This window comes from Pongo abelii, chromosome 9 (assembly GCF_028885655.2).
Source record: "Pongo abelii isolate AG06213 chromosome 9, NHGRI_mPonAbe1-v2.0_pri, whole genome shotgun sequence".
Lineage (NCBI taxonomy): Eukaryota > Metazoa > Chordata > Mammalia > Primates > Hominidae > Pongo > Pongo abelii.
The window spans coordinates 34,568,671-34,589,766 of NC_071994.2; the positions used below are offsets into that span (position 1 = coordinate 34,568,671).

Consider the following 21,096-nt stretch of genomic DNA (forward strand, 5'->3'; position numbering starts at 1 on the left):
ATGAATATGAATGAAATGAATACTAATTTGGGTCAATGTTGTCATCTTGACGCTAAAGGATTCTATCTTTAAAAGGAAAAAAATACCAAAAATCCAAGCATATACACCTTTATATATACATAGACTTTCACTATTTTAATACAATTTAATATATTTTAATTAATAAACTATTTTTAGAGCAGTTTTAGGTTCACAGCAAAACTGAGTAGAAAGTACAGAGTTCCTGTATACTTCCTGTCCTCACACATGCACAAACTCCCTCACTATCACATCCTCACTAGCATTTGGTGTTGTCAGTGTTTTGGATGTTGGTCATTCTGATTGGTGTGTAGTGGTATCTTGTTTTGATTTGCAATTCCCTAATGACATATGATGTTGAACATATTTTCATATACCTACTTGTCATCTGTGTATATTTTTTGTTAAAGTGTCTGTTCAGGCATTGGGCCCATTTTTTAATTGGGTTGTTTGTTTTCTTATTGTTGAGTTTTAAGAGTTCTTTGTATATTTTGGATAGCAGTACCTTCTAAATGCTAAGCCAGAGTTTGAAGACCATTAATATTATAATACTATTGACTGTGATATGTATATCTTCATTGTTACAACTGCCAATAAATTGGTTATATATTCCTTGGACTTCACTCTTATACCTGAGGGATCAGAAAGTAAAAGCATAGGTGTATTTCAGTACAGAACATTAGGATGGGTGGTGATAATCATGTTTCTGGCCCTTAGAAGTCTTATGTCTATTTAGCAAACTACTTAAGAGTACAATTAATATATATGTAGAAAACATTTCTTTTTAGATACATCCTCGAAAATTAGAGGTGGCTCTTTTTAATATAAAGAGAAAAAGCTATAATTTAAAAAATCTGTTTGGAATCCCAAGTAAGAATTATTAAAAGGACCACTCATTTCTATCAGTATAAATTTCAAATACAAATATAAATAACTATTAAATCAGTGGGTGTGAATAAACACATTTTCCTTGATGTCTCTTTGGTTCATTTATGTTTTAATATTTTTAACAATGACTTTAGTAATTAAATAACATTCATATTAATTTGGTGATTAAAATATTAATAAGCCTTTATACAGTTAGTTTATGCATTCTTATGAAAATATGCCTCATAAATTCTGTACCAATTTTTTGCATTAAATGAAAACAGATGTTTCATTGTAACATAATAGACTATTATATTTCTTTTTTCTTTAGACGGAGTCTCGCTCTGTTGCCCAGGCTGGAATGCAATGGTGCAATCTCGGCTCATTGCAAGCTCCGCCTCCTGGGTTCAAGCCGTTCTCCTGCCTCAGCCTCCCAAGTAGCTGGGACTACAGGCGTGCACCACCATGCCTAGCTAATTTTTGTATTTTTAGTAGAGACGGGGTTTCACCATGTTGGCCAGGCTGGTCTCAAACTCCTGACCTCAAGTGATCTGCCCGCCCAAAGTTCTGGGATTACAGGTGTGAGTCACCATGCCCGGCCTGGCTATTATATTTCTAATGCACAATTTAAGACTCTGACCTATAGATGGAGATGAGGCTCATGTAGATTCATGGAGAGATACCCTTAGTGGATTTATGTAAGAAGGTGCAGAATGTCTTTCTATGCGTGAGAAGAATGGTGTTGCTCATGAGAGCACTAGCCTCTTTCTCTCAGGTCTTGGGGCCTAGGCTAGGGCTACCTAAATGTACTAACATGTCATGCAGTAGTGGTCTCTGTCACTCTAGAAATATTAGTGTCAGTGTTCATGCTGCAAAGTTGTTCTTGGAAGACAGACTGTTATAGAAGGGTAAAGTGAGAAAATTTAATTACCTTTGCGACTTCAAAGTTCAAGTAACTGAAAGGGGGAGAATTTTAAAATACATATTCAGATCCAGTTTTTAATATTGTAGACATTCTAAGTACACTAATTTTAAATTTTATGTATCTTATGTAGCTTTGATTTTTAACTTTGGGAAAAGCTTGTTTTTTTTTTTTTTTTTTAACTTTCAGAAGAGAATCAAATTTTGTAACATTGGTTATATCAGTTATTTAAAACTTCTAATCACTAATTCTCCCAAAGATAATTTCAATTTTTATTATACTGTTCTATGATTTTGTCCAGAACAGTTGTTATTGGTTTGTGATAAGATGGAATTCCTTTTTTTTTTTTTTGGAGCAAAGTTAAACAGACCAAACTTAGTGGTTAGATAAAAACTAGATATTACCATTCTGAATGCTGAGTTCACCATTATGGCAATCATGAAGAATTCCTGATACTATCTATGAGCAGCATTCATAACCTCTGCTATTTGTCTGAGTAAATGTCAGAGCACTCAAGGAGATAGTGATATTAAACAGACTACCCCATACCAGAAAGGGAGGGGTGAAGGAGAAAAGAGCGCAATATTTATGACTCCAGGAACTATAAGTTGTAATTTAATGAGATCAAAGCATTGCTGTTTATTTGCTGCACTAATAGCTTTGAATAAAATGGTTAGAAAACAGACAGTGTACTAAAAGTTCAGGATATTTAAAGGCTTATAAAGTCTATAAAATCGAAAGCATATTTTTCAGTGGAAGATCTTTTCCTGAGGTCTCTGATTTTAATTTATTATGCTCTTGAGATTAAGTAATTAATATATAAAAGAAAAATAAAGATGTAAGAAATTACTAGTTTTTACTTTTGTCAGTCATATACTGATTTTCTATACCCTTCTCCTTCCCGCCTCCCTATTGTTTCATAGCAATAATTGTAATAGGAATTGATGCATTTTAGAGTATCTCCTACAAGACTTAGCTGATTATAACAGCTCCACATTTTCAGCTGTTTAAAAATGTAGAAAAACATAGACATTTGTCACATTTTGTAACCTTGAGGAGGAAAAAACTTTTAGAAAACCAATCTTTATGTACAGAATTAAAAGCCATTTTATCCAAATATAAGTTTTACCTATATACCTTTTATCAATAGGACATTGCGTTTTAGGAGTGAACCTAGAACAGATCACTAGTGTAAAACAAGCTATCAATAATTTTTTTTTTTTTTTGAGACAGAGCCTCGCTCTGTTGCCCAGGCTGGAGTGCAGTGGTGCAATCTCGGCTCACTGCAAGCTCCGCCCCACCAGGTTCACACCATTCTCCTGCCTCAGCCTCTTGAGTAGCTGGGACTACAGGCGCCCGCCACCACGCCTGGCTAATTTTTTGTGTTTTTAGTAGAGACGGGGTTTCACCGTGTTAACCAGGATTGTCTTGATCTCCTGACCTTGTAATCTGCCTGCCTCTGCCTCCCCAAATGCTGGGATTACAGGTGTAAGCCACCGTGCCTGGCCGCTATCCAGTAATTTACTTTCTAAGTCATGTGGATATCTATTTCATCCAGGTGTATATTGCTTTAGGAAAAAATACAGGAAAATCAAAATTTCAAGGAATGATTGCTGGTTTTCCTTTGAAACTTATCTTAGTGCATAAGAAAGCACCTTTAAAGCAAGCTGTTAGAAACCCTATTGTGTAAAGAAAGGTATACATTACTTTAAAGCCAGTATGATTAGTATCTTTTTTAAAAAGTAGACTCAATTGACAATCCCACTGCTGGGTATATACCCAAAGGAAAAGAAATCAGTATATTGAAGAGATATCTGCACTCCCATGTTTGTTGCAGCACTGTTCACAATAGCCGAGATTCGAAAGCAACCCAAGTGTCCATCAACAGATGAATGGATAAAGAAAATGTGGTACCCATACACAATGGAGTACTATTCAGCCAAGAAGAAGAATAAGATACTGTCATTTGCAAAAACATGGATAGAACTAGAGGTCATTATGTTAAGTGAAATAAGCCAGGCACGGAAAGATAAACATTACAGTTCTCATTTATTTGTGGGATCTAAAAATCAAAATAATTGAACTCATGGAGATAGAGAGTAGAATGATGGTTACCAGAGGCTGGGAAACGTAGTGAGGGGCGGGGTGGGGGGGAGATGGGTGTGGTTAATGGGTACAAAGAAATTAGAAAGAATGAATAAGACAGAGTATTTGATAGCACAACAGGGTGATTATTGTCAATAATAACTTAATTGTATATTTAAAAATAACTAAAAGAGTGTAATTGGTTTTTTTATAACACAAATGATAAATCCTTCAGGGGATGGGTACCCCATTTTCTATGATGTGACTATTACACACTGCATACCTATATCAGAACATTTCATATACCCCATAAATATATACACCTATGTACCCGTAAAAATTAAAAATTAAAAAAATCAGTTGAGCATAAAAGATTTCCTTTTGTTATTCTGATGTTAAACTCTGTACTACAAAACAATACAAATATCAGTCAAATACCCTATAAATATGAATTTGGATGAAATCTTTAGGGTTTTGTAGCAGGTATTTTACCTTTAAATTAATTTCATAATTTTTTAAGACGTTAATTACTGAAACAACTAGATTTATTTTTATATCCTTCAGTATCCATAGTTTTTAAAATTATTTCATGTTTTTGAATATTTTTCCACAGTGGAAATTATGAATTCAATAAGTTATTTTGTTCAATAAGTTAAGTCAAAGACCATCTGGCCTATGGACTTGAATAATTATTTATTATACTTGTTTTCTACTGTGTACTTGCATCTGAACTTATTCAAAATTTACTTATTTTAAACTCACAGTTTAGGGCTGCTGGTTACAACAGTAAAGGTTTTTCTCTAGCCATAAAATATGCTGTTAACATATTTAACATAATGTTTACCACTCACCGTCTACTAACCTTTATTTTGGCAGTATTGGTAATAAAACCGCACTTGTCTGTTCACACTTAAATCAGGAACATCTATGTGTAACATGGTGATGTAAAGGGCTGTGGTTGTTACCTTGAATGGAGTAAAGTAGCTAGTTCAATCAGTGATTGAACTCTCACTATACTTACATGTACCACTTTCTAAGCAACCTTGCTAATTGACCATGAACCTTTGTGTCATTAACAATAGTATGCTTGAGTGATATGACTGCTCTCATCAAGTAGTTTTTTTTTTGCCATTTACTTTTATCCTGAGTAAATCAAACCTTTGATTTTATCAACTTTTATATTAGACAAAGGTAAATCACGTTTTTCTTTATATCATGTTCATTACCCTTTTCTACTTACATTTATTATAATTTTTAGTTTCTCTTAGATCTTTGAATCTATTAAAAGTACTACAGGATATTTAAGTATGAAACATGGTACATTTTCTTGAGGAGCTTATGGTCTATAGGAAAACCTTTATTGTTACCAGCTATGAGATAATTAATCTTAATTATTTAAATACATAAAGGAATACTTAAATATTCATGCCATTTATTAATACTTGAGAGTACTTTATTTTACAAGTAGGGAAAATAATTCTACATCACAATGCAGCTGTAGCAATTACAGAATCCCTTGAATTCGGCTTAGTAGAAGTAATAGGTAACAATGCCTTGCACATGGTAGATGCTCAAATACTGGTTGCATGGATTATTACATGCCAGGGACTTTTTATTTATTATCTCCATTTTATAGATGAGGAACTTAAAGCAAAATGAAGTTACTAAGTAAGTTGCCTAAAGTTATACAACAAGGAAAAGAGAGCCAAGATTGGAACACAGACAAATTTTGTCTGTAGAACCTGCGATCTTAACCATTCCACTGATAATAATAGCAGCACAAGCAATTCATTCACATAAGTTTTTTCTCTCCTGTATTCTCCATTAGGAATAATATATTTATAAAAAGGGGACATTGTTGTGGGGGCGGTTCCGAGATGGCTGAATAGGAACAGCTCCAGTCTACAGCTCCCAGTGTGAGCGATGCAGAAGACAGGTGATTTCTGCATTTCCAACTGAGGTACCGGGTTCATCTCACTGGGGCTTGTTGGACAGTGGGTGCAGGGCAGTGGATGCAGCCCACCAAGCGTGAGCCGAAGCAGGGTGAGGCATCGCCTCACCCGGGAAGCGCAAGGGGTCAGGGAATTCCTTTTCCTAGCCAAGGGAGCTGTGACATCTGGCACCTGGAAAATTGGGTCACTCCCACCCTAATACTGCGCTTTTCCAATGGTCCTAGCAAATGGCACACCAGGAGATTATATCCTGCACCTGGCTCGGAGGGTCCCACACCCACGGAGCCTTGCTCACTGCTAGCACAGCAGTCTGAGATCGAACTGCAAGGCAGCAGCAAGGCTGGGGGAGGGGCACCCGCCATTGCTGAGGCTTGAGTAGGTAAACAAAGCAGCCAGGAAGCTCGAACTGGGTGGAGCCCACTGCAGCTAAAGGAGGCCTGCCTGCCTCTGTAGACTCCACCTCTAGGGGCAGGGCATAGCCAAACAAAAGGCAGCAGAAACCTCTGCAGACTTAAATATCCCTGTCTGACAGCTTCGAAGAGAGTAGTGGTTCTCCCAGCACGGAGTTTGAGATCTGAGAATGGACAGACTGCCTCCTCAAGCGGGTCCCTGACCCCGAGTAGCCTAACTGGGAGGCACCCCCCAGTAGGGGCAGACTGACACCTCACACGGCCGACCGTGTGCCCCTCCGAGACGAAGCTTCCAGAGGAACAATCAGGCAGCATTTGTTGTTCAGTGATATTCGCGGTTCTGCAGCCTCCGCTGGTGATACCCAGGCAAACAGGGTCTGGAGTGGACCTCCAGGAAACTCCAACAGACCTGCAGCTGAGGGTCCTGACTGTTAGAAGGAAAACTAACAAACAGAAAGGACATCTACACGAAAACCCCATCTGTACGTCACCATCATCAAAGACCAAAGGTAGATAAAAGCACAAAGATGGGGAAAAACAGAGCAGAAAAGCTGAAAATTCTAAAAATCAGAGCACCTCTCCCCCTCCAAAGGAACGCAGCTCCTTGCCAGCAGTGGAACAAAGCTGGATGGAGAATGACTTTGATGGGTTGAGAGCAGAAGGCTTCAGATGATCAAACTTCTCCGAGCTAAAGGAGGAAGGTCGAACCCATCGCAAAGAAGCTAAAAACCTTGAAAAAAGATGAGATGAATAGCTAACTAGAATAATCAGTTAGGAGAAGTCCTTAAATGACCTGATGGAGCTGAAAACCATGGCACGAGAACTACATGACGAATGCACAAGCTTCAGTAGCCGATTCAATTAACTGGAAGAAAGGGTATCAGTGATTGAAGATCAAATGAATAAAATGAAGCGAGAAGAGAAGTTTAGAGAAAAAAGAGTAAAAAGAAATGAACAAAGCCTCCAAGAAATATGGGACTATGTGAAAAGACCAAATCTATGTCTGATTGGTGTACCTGAAAGTGACAGGGAGAATGGAACCAAGTTGAAAACCACTCAGCAGGATATTATCCAGGAGAACTTCCCCAACCTAGCAAGGCAGGCCAACATTCAAATTCAGGAAATACAGAGAATGCCACAAAGATACTCTCTGAGAAGAGCAACTCCAAGACACATAATTGTCAGATTCACCAAAGTTGAAATGAAAGAAAAAATGTTAAGGGCATCCAGAGAGAAACGTCAGGTTACCCACAAAGGGAAGCCCATCAGACTAAGAGCTGATCTCTCAGCAGAAACTCTACAAGCCAGAAGAGAGTGTGGGCCAATATTCAACATTCTTAAAGAAAATAATTTTCAACCCAGAGTTTCATATCCAGCCAAACTAAGCTTCATAAGTGAAGGAGAAATAAAATCCTTTATAGACAAGCAAATGCTGAGAGATTTTGTCACTACCAGGCCTGCCCTACAATAGCTCCTGAAGGAAGCGCTAAACATGGAAAGGAACAACCAGTACCAGCCACTGCAAAAACATGCCAAATTGTAAAGACCATCAGTGCTAGGAAGAAACTGCATCAACTAACAAGCAAAATAACCATCTAACATGATAATGACAGAATCAAACTGACACATAACAATATTAACCTTAAATGTAAATGGGCTAAATGCTCCAATTAAAAGACACAGACTAGCAAATTGGATAAAGAGTCAAGACCCATCAGTGTGCAGTATTCAGGAGACCCATCTCACGTGCAGAGACACACATAGGCTCAAAATAAAGGGATGGAGGAAGATCTACCAAGCAAATGGAAAACAAAAAAAGGCAGGGGTTGCAATCCTAGTCTCTGATAAAACAGACTTTAAACCAACAAAGATCAAAAGGGACAAAGAAGGCCATTACATAGTGGTAAAGGGATCAATTCAACAAGAAGGGCTAACTATCCTAAATATATATGCACCCAATACAGGAGCACCCAGATTCATAAAGCAAGTCTTTAGAGACCTACAAAGAGACTTAGACTCCCACACAATAATAATGGGAGACTCTAACACCCCACTGTCAACATTAGACAGCTCAACGAAACAGAAAGTTAAAAAGGATATCCAGGAATTGAACTCAGCTCTGCACCAAGCAGACCTAATAGACATCTACAGAACTCTCCACCCCAAATCAACAGAATATACATTTTTCTCAGCACCACATCACACTTATTCCAAAATTGACCACATAGTTGGAAGTAAAGCACTCCTCAGCAAATGTAGAAGAACAGAAATTATAACAAACTGTCTCTCAGACCACAGTGCAATCAAACTAGAACTCAGGATTAAGAAACTCACTCAAAACTGCTCAACTACATGGAAACTGAACAACCTGCTCCTGAATGACTACTGGGTCCATAGCGAAATGAAGGCAGAAATAAAGATGTTCTTTGAAACCAACGAGAACAAAGACACAACATACCAGAATCTCTGGCACACATTTAAAGCAGTGTGTAGAGGGAAATTTATAGCACTAAATGCCCACAAGAGAAAGCAGGAAAGATCTAAAATTGACACCCTAACATCACAAGCAAGAGCAAACACATTCAAAAGCTAGCAGAAGGCAAGAAATAACTAAGATCGGAGCAGAAATGAAATAGATAGGGACACAAAAAACCCTTCAAAAAATCATTGAATCCAGGAGCTGATTTTTTGAAAAGATCAACAAAATTGATAGACCACTAACAAGACTAATAAAGAAGAAAAGAGAGAAGAATCAAATAGACACAATAAAAAATGATAAAGGGGATATCACCACTGATCCCACAGAAATACAAACTACCATCAGAGAATACTATAAACACCTCTATGCAAATAAACTAGAAAATCTAGAAGAAATGGATACATTCCTGGACACATATACCCTCCCAAGACTAAACGAGGAAGTTGAATCCCTGAATAGACCAATAACAGGCTCTGAAATTGAGGTAGTAATTAATAGCCTATCAACCAAAAAAAGTCTGGGACCAGACGGATTCACAGCCGAATTCTACCAGAGGTACAAGGAAGAGCTGGTACCATTCCTTCTGAAACTATTCCAATCAATAGAAAAAGAGGGAATCCTCCCTAACTCATTTTATGAGGCCAGCATCATCCTGATACCAAAGCCTGGCAGAGACACAACAAAAAAAGAGAATTTTAGACCAATATCCCTGATGAACATTGATGCAAAAATCCTCAATAAAATACTGGCAAACCGAATCCAGCAGCACATCAAAAAGCTTATCCAACATGATCAAGTGGGCTTCATCCCTGGGATGCAAGGTTGGTTCAACATATGCAAATCAATAAATGTAATCCAGCATATAAACAGAACCAATGACATAAACCACATGATTATCTCAATAGATGCAGAAAAGGCCTTTGACAAAATTCAACAGCCCTTCATGCTAAAAACTCTCAAGAAATTAGGTATTGATGGGACATATCTCAAAATAATAAGAGCTATTTATGACAAACCCACAGCCAATATTATACTGAATGGGCAAAAACTGGAAGCCTTCCCTTTGAAAACTGGCACAAGACAGGGATGCCCTCTCTCACCACTCCTATTCAACATAGTGTTGGAAGTTCCGGCCAGGGCAATCAGGCAAGAGAAAGAAATAAAGGGTATTCAATTAGGAAAAGAGGAAGTCAAGTTGTCTCTGTTTGCAGATGACATGATTGTATATTTAGAAAACCCTATCGTCTCAGCCCAAAATCTCCTTAAGCTGATAAGCAACTTCAGCAAAGTCTCAGGATACAAAATCAATGTGCAAAAATCACAAGCATACTTATACACCAATAACGGACAAACAGAGAGCCAAATCATGAGTGAACTCCCATTCACAATTGCTTCAAAGAGAATAAAATACCTAGGAATCCAACTTACAAACAATGTGAAGGACCTCTTCAAGGAGAGCTACAAACCACTGCTCAATGAAACAAAAGAGGACACAAACAAATGGAAGAACATTCCATGCTCATGGGTAGGAAGAATCAGTATGGTGAAAATGGCCATACTGCCCAAGGTAATTTATAGATTCGATGCCATCCCCATCAAGCTACCAATGACTTTCTTCACAGAATTGGAAAAAACTACTTTAAAGTTCATATGGAACCGAAAAAGAGCCCACATTGCCAAGACAATCCTAAGCCAAAAGAACAAAGCTGGAGGCATCACGCTACCTGACTTCAAACTATACTATAAGGCTACAGTAACCAAAACAGCATGGTACTAGTACCAAAGCAGAGATACAGACCAATGGAACAGAACAGAGCCCTCAGAAATAATACCACACATCTACAACCATCTGATCTTTCACAAACCTGATAAAAACAAGAAATGGGGAAAGGATTCCCTATTTAATAAATGGTGCTGGGAAAACTGGCTAGCCATATGTAGAAAGCTGAAACTGGATCCCTTCCTTACACCTTATACAAAAATTAATTCAAAATGGATTAAAGACTTAAATGTTACACCTAAAACCATAAAAACCCTAGAAAAAAACCTAGGCAATATCATTCAGGACATAGGCATGGGCAAGGACTTCATGTCTGAAACACCAAAAGCAATGGCAACAAAAGCCAAAATTGACAATTGGGATCTAATTAAACTAAAGAGCTTCTGCACACCAAAAGAAACTACCATCAAAGTGAACAGGCAACCTACAGAATGGGAAAAAATTTTTGCAATCTACTCATCTGCCAAAGGGCTAATATCCAGAATCTACAAAGAACTCAAACAAATTTACAAGAAAAAAAAAACAACAACCCCATCACAAAGTGGGCGAAGGAGATGAGCAGACACTTCTCAAAAGAAGACATTTATGCAGCCAAAAGACACATGAAAAAATGCTCATCATCACTGGCCATCAGAGAAATGCAAATCAAAACCACAATGAGATACCATCTCACACCAGTTAGAATGGTGATCATTAAAAAGTCAGGAAACAACAGGAGCTGGAGAGGATGTGGAGAAATAGGAACACTTTTACGCTGTTGGTGGGACTTTAAATTAGTTCAACCATTGTGGAAGACAGTGTGGCGATTCCTTAAGGATCTAGAACTAGAAATACCATTTGACCCAGCCATCCCATTACTGGGTATATACCCAAAGGATTATAAATCATGCTGCTATAAAGACACATGCACACGTATGTTTACTGCAGTACTATTCACAATAGCAAAGACTTGGAACCAACCCAAATGTCCAACAATGATAGACTGGATTAAGAAAATGTGGCACATATACACCATGGAATACTATGCAGCCATAAAAAATGATTAGTTCATGTCCTTTGTAGGGACATGGATGAAGCTGGAAACCATCATTCTCAGCAAACTATCGCAAGGACAAAAAACCAAACACTGCATGTTCTCACTCATAGGTGGGAATTGAACAATGAGAACACATGGACACAGGAAGGGGAACATCACACTCTGGGGACTGTTGTGGGGTGGGGGGAGGGGGGAGGGATAGCATTAGGGGATATACCTAATGCTAAATGACGAGCTAATGGGTGCAGCACACCAACATGGCACATGTATACATATGTAACAAACCTGCACATTGTGCACATGTACCCTAAAACTTAAAGTATAATAATAATAAAATAAAAAAAAAAAAGAAAATGTGGCACATATACACCACGGAATACTATGCAGCCATAAAAAAGGATGAGTTCATGTCTTTTGTAGGGACATGGATGAAGCTGGAAACCATCATTCTCAGCAAACTATCGGAAGGACAAAAAACCAAACACCGCATGTTCTCACTCACAGGCGGGAATTGAACAATGAGAACACTTGGACACAGGAAGGGGAACATCACACACCAGGGCCTGTCGTGGGGTGGGGGGAGGGGGGAGGGATAGCATTAGGAGAGATACCTAATGTAAATGACAAGTTAATGGGTGCGGGAAACCACCATGGCACATGTATGCATATGTAACAAACCTGCACATTGTCCACATGTACCATAGAACTTGAAGTATAATAAAAAAAATTGTCTATTCACTCCAATTGATGAAGAGATGAATAAAAATTAAAAGCTTAAAAAAATAAAATAAAAGGGGACATTGTTGACAATTCATGCTCCTAAACTACCAGCTCCTTATATTCCTTCACACTGCAGAACTGCAGACTAGCATGTCACCACCTTGAAGGTATTCGATATTCTGCTTCTTTTGGGCTTTTTCATTCAGCCTTCCCCTTTCTCCAACCAGAGGATCCTTTTCTGTCATCTTTACCATGACATACCCAAACGTATTACCTCTAGACCTTCACCCAGTCCATTAGACTGTTCCCGCTTATGTGGAATTCCCTGCATGATGTTTCTTTTTCTTCTGTTTATATTAAGTCATTACTTCACCTTTTCTTTAAAAGTTAAACCTTTCAACTGTAGCCATCCCAAGGAGGTACATGGCCCAAAGCATACTGGTGTTGCTTTTCTTCTTTACCCCCTTTGTATTCTCTCTCTCTCTTTTTTTGAGTCGGGGTCTCACTCTGTTGCCCAGGCCGGAGTGCAGTGGTGCGATATCACAACTCACTGCAGTGCTGGTGAACACCTGGGCTCAAGCAGTCCTCCTACCTCAGCCTCCTGAGTAGCTGTGACCAGAGGCATGCCACTATGCCTGACTAATTTTTGTTTTTTTTTTAGAGATGGGTTCTCACTATGTTGCCCAGGCTGGTCTTAAATTCCTAGGCTCAAGCATTCCTCCTGCCTCAGCCTCCCAAAGTGCTGGGATTATGGGTATGAGCCATCACACCCAACCGGTATTCTCATTTGTAATAGAAATACAGTAATATCTGCCTTTCCTGTTTTATATATGTATAATAAATATAAAATTATAAAATGTATGAAAAAGCACTTTGAAAAGATGTAGAAGCTCAATACTGAAGCAAATAAAGGTAGAGCCTTTGTGGTTGAAGGAAGGGTTGGAAGAATCCTGGAGCTATACCTGTTGGCTTCTCGTCTCTGTTAGCAGCCCTGGAGGGGTACCATGGAACTGCTAAAACTTCTCAGGGCATGATTTGAAAGTGGTTAACTGGATCCAACCTTTTTTTTTTTTTTTTGTAGAGCGAACTGACCCAAAGAGACTGGGTGAATTAATGTCAAGCAGCTTATAAAAAAGATTTTCCACCTTGCCTCACTTTGTTTTGCATAATGGTTGTAATCAGTAGTATTCTAAACAATCTGTAATTTTTATAACATTAGCTGAAACTGTTCTTGTAACTGACATTGTGATAATTCCCCAGCATTCATTCCACCTCATTCCGTCTCCAAGCCAATTAATATTACTCCATTCCTCATGGCAGTGTTTGGTTCAGGAATGAGCATGTGATCCAATTCTGGCAAGCAAGAAGTAGTTCAAGGAAACATTTTCTTTCTCTTTAATGAGTCCCAGAATTATACAGTTGCCATATAATACCTGAATTGGCCTCTTGTTAATAGTCTAAGGAAGAGGCCCAAGAATGGAAAGTGGAGACATGAAAATAACTAGTCTATATTGAACTATATCGAGTATCCAGGTCAACCAGCCTTCCTAACTTTGTGGTCCCTGTTATAGGATAGTAAATTTCCTGATTATTTTGTGGTTTAGTTATGGTTTTCTGATATTTATAGCTAAAGCATCCTAAGTGTTACTGACACTTTGTGTTTTTCATTACCAAATATTGTGTTTTGTACAAATTTATGGATGTTTAAAACATAAAATGATTGGTTTTATGACATTTATGTCATAGTTAACTTTTCCAAGGTCGTCTACTCTAAAATAAATTCCTCTGACTCCCTGATTATCTTTTTCCTCCATTCTTCCAAAACTCTATAAGGATAGAGTTTTGGGATAGAGTTTTGCTTTTTTCAAAGTCTTTGTTTCAGTGAGCTCAGACTTCTTAAGTCAACCATTCACGTCATGTGCATGACGGCATACATAGTTTTTCAGTTTCACATTTCTCTTAATCTCTGGTTCTATATGTTCAACTACCTGTAGATCATCTCCTTTTGTGACTTATTGTAACTTCAGGGTTAACAAGTCACACATTGGATTCTTCACTCTCCCATCCACTCTACCTCTGAAAAAAAATTCATGCAACTCTCCTTTCAAAGGAAGCTATCTTGCTACCTGTGAAGGTGAATCATCACTGATACATTGAAACTTTATTTGAGGGAATTCCTCATGTTCAGCCTTTTGTAATTTGAAAAAAATGTAAATGAAGGACTTTTCTGAGAATAGTTAACCTATGGTTCAGGCTTAATAATTTGTATTTTTTTGGCTTTTGAAAGAGTCTGTCTCAGGAAATTTTCTGTCTCTTATTTTGTGTAATTTTAAATATACTTTTTGTCTCTTCCATTAGTGAAGCACACTTTCTATTTCCTTTCCATTTTTATGTTTCTTCCTTTCACATTTCATGGTCACCTTTTCCTTTTTTCCAGTTTCACTTAGTCACTCTAGAATCATCTTTGACTCATTTTTGACCCATCTTTTTCCTTTATTCTCTTTGTTCAGTCTATTATATTTTTCTTTAGAATGTCTCATATTTTTTACTCTCCATTTTTCAATACTATAGATACTCATCATCTCATGCCTGGATTAATGTAATAGCCTCTTAGCCAGTGTTCTTTTCTCAAGTTTTTATTCATTCTTTTTGCCAGACTAAGTTTACTAAGATAGTGATTTAACTTCTATGTGCCTGACACACAGGAGGTACTTGGTATATGTAGAAGAAATGATAAATAATTCTCCTTTGCCTACCAAATCAAGTCCCAGGCTGCTTTAATTGGCTTTCCAGAGCTTTCATGATCTGGTCCATTCTACGTGTTCAATATTGTTTGTTATTGCTTCTTAACAAGCATCTCCCATTCTATTTTAGCCAAAATTCTTTTTGCCATTAGCATAATTCTTAGTTCTTTCTGCCTTTTGGTTTTGTTTTCCTCTACATCCCTTCCCATACTTGAAATGCTTTCTCTCAATGTACTTGTACTAAACAGGGTTGGACCAGGAAATAGGTGGCACATTGGAATGGTAATTGAGAAAAGATTAATGAATAAGCTATTTACGTAGTTGTAGACAGAGGTAAGGGAAAACAACAAGGGATGGTGAAGCACCCCACAGATAAAAGTAGTGGGAGAATGATTAACACACCTGTACCTGAAGAGATATGAGAATGAAGCAGATGCTGGAATCTGGAAAGAGCTGTAGCTATAGCTGCAGAAGAAAGCCTAAGGCAGAAGCTGCGGGCTTTTTTTTTCTTTTTCTTTTTCTTTCTTTTTTTTTAAAGAGACGAGGGTAGGGGGTGGGTTTTTATTTTTAAGAGATGGGGGTGGTGGGGGTCGCTGTGGCACAATTATCGCTCACTGCAGCTTTGAACTCCTAGGCTCAAGTGATCCTCCAGCTTCAGCTTCCCGAGTAGCTAGGACCAGATGCATACACCGTCATGCCTGGCTTATTTTTTTATTTATTTAGAGACAGGGTCTTGCTTTGTTGCCCAGTCTAGTTTTGAACTCTTGGCTTCAAGCAATCCTCCTGCCTTAGCCTCCCAAATCACTAGGATTAGCTGTGATCTTTGATACAGATATAGAGCTATTGCCAATTTGTGGTTAGTAAGGAGGGAGCTGGTAAAATACCTCATTCTGTTTCTCTTTATAGCCTACTGATCTACTAGTACCTCCCACAGATTTAACCCAATCAGGAGCCAGAAGGCAGAGAGTTTGCTATACCCACAGATATCAGCCGCATAGGGCACAGAGCAGTGTGGAGAAAGGGTGGGAAGTGAATCAGGAGTGATAAATGGAGGATATCCACTATACTACTCATTCTTCAAGGCCCAGCTCAAGGTCTACCCCCTTCATTCAAACTTTCGTTCATTCCTTTGATATATACTAATTGTTCTCTTTATGCCAGACATCAATTTGTCTGCCTGCTTTTCTAAGAATAGAGCCCTATCTCTTGACTCACATGGTTACTTTAGCAGTCATTTTTTGCAGTGTACATATCCAAAGGTGGTATTTGAACTAAGACCAATGAGTCCTTTCTCCTGGATTTTGAATTTGGAGTTAGGATATACTTGGGTGAGTTTTTCCCTGGGTGGCTAAAGCTGTAACATGTAGAACTTTGAAGGTATTAGTAGCCCTGTTTTCTACTGCTCCTCTTTCAGCTTCCTTTTGGGTTTCCTCCTATCTCAGTTGATTTTATTTCTCAGCCTTATATACTGGCTTCTTCTCTAATCTATGAATTTTTCTTAGGATTGAGTCATTTTCCATTTTTTATCCTCCAATAACTCTCTAAGTGATAGTACCTGTTTTTACAGCTTAAATACGATTTTAAAACTACAAAAAATGTTTTTATTTTATGAAAAATAGAAAATACTAATCACATAATGAAGAAAATAAAAATTTCCTATAATGTCACCACTCTAATAAATCAACTTACTTCTACAAAAGAGTCAAAAGTTTGTTGTTTATCCAGTTCTTAAGACTTTTAAAAAAGTGAAGTAGTCAGGATTCTTAATTGCACACTGATTTAGTCAGCAAAGGAATTTATTGGAAGGGCATTGGTCATCTCGGACTTGAAAAATGATTACAAACAAGGGAGGCTATGCAGTATCCAAGACCATAGCATAAAACCAGCTTCCACTCTTGAATACTGTATATCACAGCTTATACCATCATTGCTGACCATAGTGGATGCTGCTGCTGCTGCTGCTGCGGTATCACTCACCCATAGAAGCTTGAAGTTACTACACTTCCCTGACTATCTACCCACAGATGGATTTGCAGTAGTCCTTGTTTTTTTGTGATAACTAATCCAGTATCCAAGACAGGTGCATCAGATTAGCAGAGCCTAGCCTCATGCTTATAAAGCTGGTACCTGGCATCTTTGCTTCTCTGATAGGCAGTCGGCTCTTATAATGTAGAAAAACTGGCTGGGCGCGGTGGCTCACGCCTGTAATCCCAGCACTTTGGGAGGCCGAGGTGGGTGGATCACAAGGTCAGGAGATCGAGACCATCCTGGCTAACATGGTGAAACCCTGTCTCTACTAAAAATACAAAAAAAATTAGCCAGGCGTGGTGGTGGGCGCCTGTAGTCCCACCTGCTCGGGAGGCTGAGGCAGAAGAATGGCATGAACCCAGGAGGCAGAGCTTGCAGTGAGCCGAGATTGTGCCACTACACTCCAGTCTGGGCGACAGAGCAAGACTCTGTCTCAAATAAAAAAAAAAAAAAAAAAAAGAAAAAAGAAAAACTGCCCACTGCCTACCAGAGAAGCAAAGATGCCAGGTACTAACTTTATAAGGGAGTTCAGATACTGTGTAGCTGAGACTGAAAATCAGATTCTTGAGTATTTAATATAGTCAATATACACAGAAGAACAGCACAATCAATTGCACACTAATTCAAAAGTTGGTATTTCAAGATTTTAATGTGTTTGATTGGTATCTGCTAAACTCAATGAACATGTAACTTCATAAATGAAGACTGCTTTTACATCCTTCAGTTCCACCCTCCACAACACTGCCAGAGTTATTTTTCTAAAATGCAAATTTTGTTATGTCATTCTTCTACTCAGAATCCTTCAGTGGTTAATTCCCCATTTTTTTTTTTATAGTATAACATTCAAACTCTTTAGTGTAACATACAAGTCCTTCTCAATATTTGAATCCTGCCAAATTTCTAGCCACAACTACTAATATTCTACTCTGTCCCCTGAAATAACACATTAGCTCCAGTCATATCTTATTAGTTCTGTTTCCCTGAAAAATATCATGCTCTTTCATGTTTCTGTGGCTTTGTGCGTGTAGAACCTTTTGCCTGAATGCCTACCCCTTTGTTGTCTTCTTTGCAAATTTATCTTTAAAAAGATTCAGTTCAAATAGCACCTTTCGCATGTAATACCTTGTTGATGTACTCAGTTTATGTTTTTTACATTTTTCTAATATAGCACTCATTACATTGTATTGTAATTATTTCTTACATAATTTTTCCTATTAGAGGCTAATCAATTTGGGAATTGAGATTTCCTTGTTATCTTTTTATCTCAGAAGATGTTTGTTTAATAAATAATGGAAACACTGTACTTCTGGTTAGTTAGTTGATTTTGTTAGTACACTCCTTTTAAGATTCAAAGTCATGCAGTCAATCTCTTTATGATTGATTAACTTTGCCTGATCCACAACCACAGATTATGTTCCCACCTTGGCTAATCTTGCAAGGGAACTAGGGAAAATACACTTTAATGGACCAGTAGTATTATCTTGATATATGAAATATAACAAATTATAATTATAGGCTTAAGGATGAACTTTGAAACTGTCAGGAAAGTACCTTGTTTTAGTGAAATATGTGTACTGAATTTTCTGTTTGATATGTTTCTTATTAAGGAACTAAAAAAAGCAGCCTCAGACTTGATAAAGTCCAAAGTCACATGTCAATATAAGATGGGAGAAGAAAACATCAATCTAACAATTAAAGAACAAAAATTTCAAGAACTTCAAGAAAGACTCAACATGGTATTTTATTAAATGTATTTGTTTATAACATTAATATTTTCAATAAAACTTATGAGATTTCAGGATTGTAACACAAAAATATTCTGTCTTTGCAAAGTCAATATGCATAGTTAAAGGTATTATGAATCTGCTTTTTTATTAATTTTTGCCATAGACTTTAGGACAATAAGATTTGGCTAGGACTACTTTATTTCTACTTGAATATGGTTTTGAGTAATCTTGTGGTACAATGGTATCTCCAGGATAGCTTTGGAGATGAGTTTATAGTTTTTAACATTTACAAGTTTGCACCAACCTATGTTGGTATATAATATCTTCTTCAGTTCACTGAAGTCACTGTTTAAACCACAAACAAATGTGGGTACTTTGGGCCGGGTGCAGTGACTTACGCCTGTAATCCCAGCACTTTAGGAGGCTGAGGTGGGTGGATCACTTGAGGTCAGGAGTTCGAGACCAGCTTGGCCAACATGATGAAACCCCGTCTCCACTAAAAATACAAAAATTAGCTGTGCGTAGTGGTGGGCATCTGTAATCCCAGCTACTTGGGAGGATGAGGCATGGAATCCGCTTGAACCCAAGAGGTGGAGGTTGCAGTGAGCCAAGATCGCACCACTGCACTCCAGACTGGGTGATAGAGCGAGACACAGTCTCAAAACGAACAAACAAATAAACAAACAAAAAAACAAATGTGGGTACTCTGGGGGTAGTAATAGGTCATAACACTCCAAAATTTATTTAGTACTGAATTGAATGTAGAATTTGCTGAGTTTTATATCATAACTTTAAAACTATTCAAATTTTAAAGGAATTGGAATTAAATGAGAAGATTAATGAAGAGATTACCCGTATTCAAGAAGAAAAACAGGTAAGCTATCATAAGATATTTGGAAGCCAGTAAATATTCTAAAAATCAGATAAAATGTAAAAAATAAGTTAAGTGGAATCATGCATAGCACATAGTAGGCACTCAGTTAATGTGTATTAAATGTGCATGTGTATACTTTTTAAAATCAGTCTCAATATACTTTCATTAAAAAATACCTTAGATTTTTTTCCTTGATAGATTAGACCAGTGATACCCTAACAAATAATTATTGAAGTTTATTTATGTGTAGTGCATACTTTTTCAGGACATTATACTCTCATTTGAGTCTATTGGATGCTTATAATTATTCCATTTTTTAAAAGATGTGTGAAAGAATATTCCTCCTGTTTCTTTTTTCTCTTCTGCTTTTCCTCCATTTGACTCTGAATGTATGCCATGACACCCTAGCCCATTATGACATTTTATAATATTATACCTCATATGACGTTTTAGTAGTGATATATTTACTGTTGGGGGGTGGCGAGCCAAAAAATCTTTATTTTAGTTTTGAATTCTTCACATGTGTCTTAGAATCCACAGTTTATTCCAAAAAACTTTGTTAATTATTTGAGGGACTCTTGGAAATAATGTAATAGAAATTATTTTAGATACCATTAGATGTGCCATTAGTTTAATATAAAGTATTGAAATTAAACTATAAATACAATGAGTTAGGAAACTAGAAAATGTATGTGAAGAATGATCTTAGAAACATACCTATCTTAAAACTTTTAAATTGATATATCATATTTGTGTATTTTCAAAGGATATCATCATTTCTTTCCAACATATGCAGCAGTTACTTCGGCAACAAATTCAAGCTAATACTGAAATGGAGGCAGAATTGAAGGTGCTAAAAGAAAATAATCAGGTTCTATCTATCTATCTATCTATCTATCTATCTATCTATCTATCTGTGTTTTAGTATATTTTCATCTAATTAAATTCCTGTTTAGTTTATTTTTCTGTCCAGTTTTATTGAGATTATTTTGAATTCTAGGGGTAAGATATTGACTTCTTTCATCAACTTGTTTTCAGTGTCTAAAGTAATGAACATATATTATTCAACATTTATGTCACTAGTGAAATGTTAAATTTTATCAAGTATCTGACTTAATTTTACAAAATGAAAAATCCACTCTTACAACAGAACGAGTAGGATTTTTTTTTTTTGTCTTAGAATTGTGGTCACAATCTAACATGGAAAATAAAAGGTGAAAGTGTCAATTGCAGTTTAAGAGAGCATTCAGCCAGCTCTCCGAAGTTTGGGGTAGATCTCTCTTCACAGGAATATGATAAAATTGGCGCTGTTACCACAACAAACACCTCATCATCCTCTTTCCAGTATATATAAGGAAATGACTGGGAAGGAGAAGACATTGTTGGCCATTGATAATTTGGGAGTGCAGAGTTCAAAAAGAGGCTTTTTCTCTTACATCCTTAGCAGAGGCAGG

The 21,096-nt window shown here is 37.3% G+C and overlaps 1 protein-coding gene across 1 annotated transcript in view; it reads left to right on the forward strand.

Annotated features, from left to right (window-relative positions):
* The window catches only part of CCDC73 (coiled-coil domain containing 73), a 186,272-nt gene that overhangs the window by 116,082 nt on the left and 49,094 nt on the right, over positions 1-21,096 (forward strand). The window contains exons 10-12 of the mRNA XM_054524520.2: positions 18,649-18,777; positions 19,583-19,642; positions 20,409-20,513. Coding sequence (XP_054380495.1) covers positions 18,649-18,777; positions 19,583-19,642; positions 20,409-20,513 — 294 coding nt within the window. The remainder of the gene's footprint in view (positions 1-18,648; positions 18,778-19,582; positions 19,643-20,408; positions 20,514-21,096) is intronic.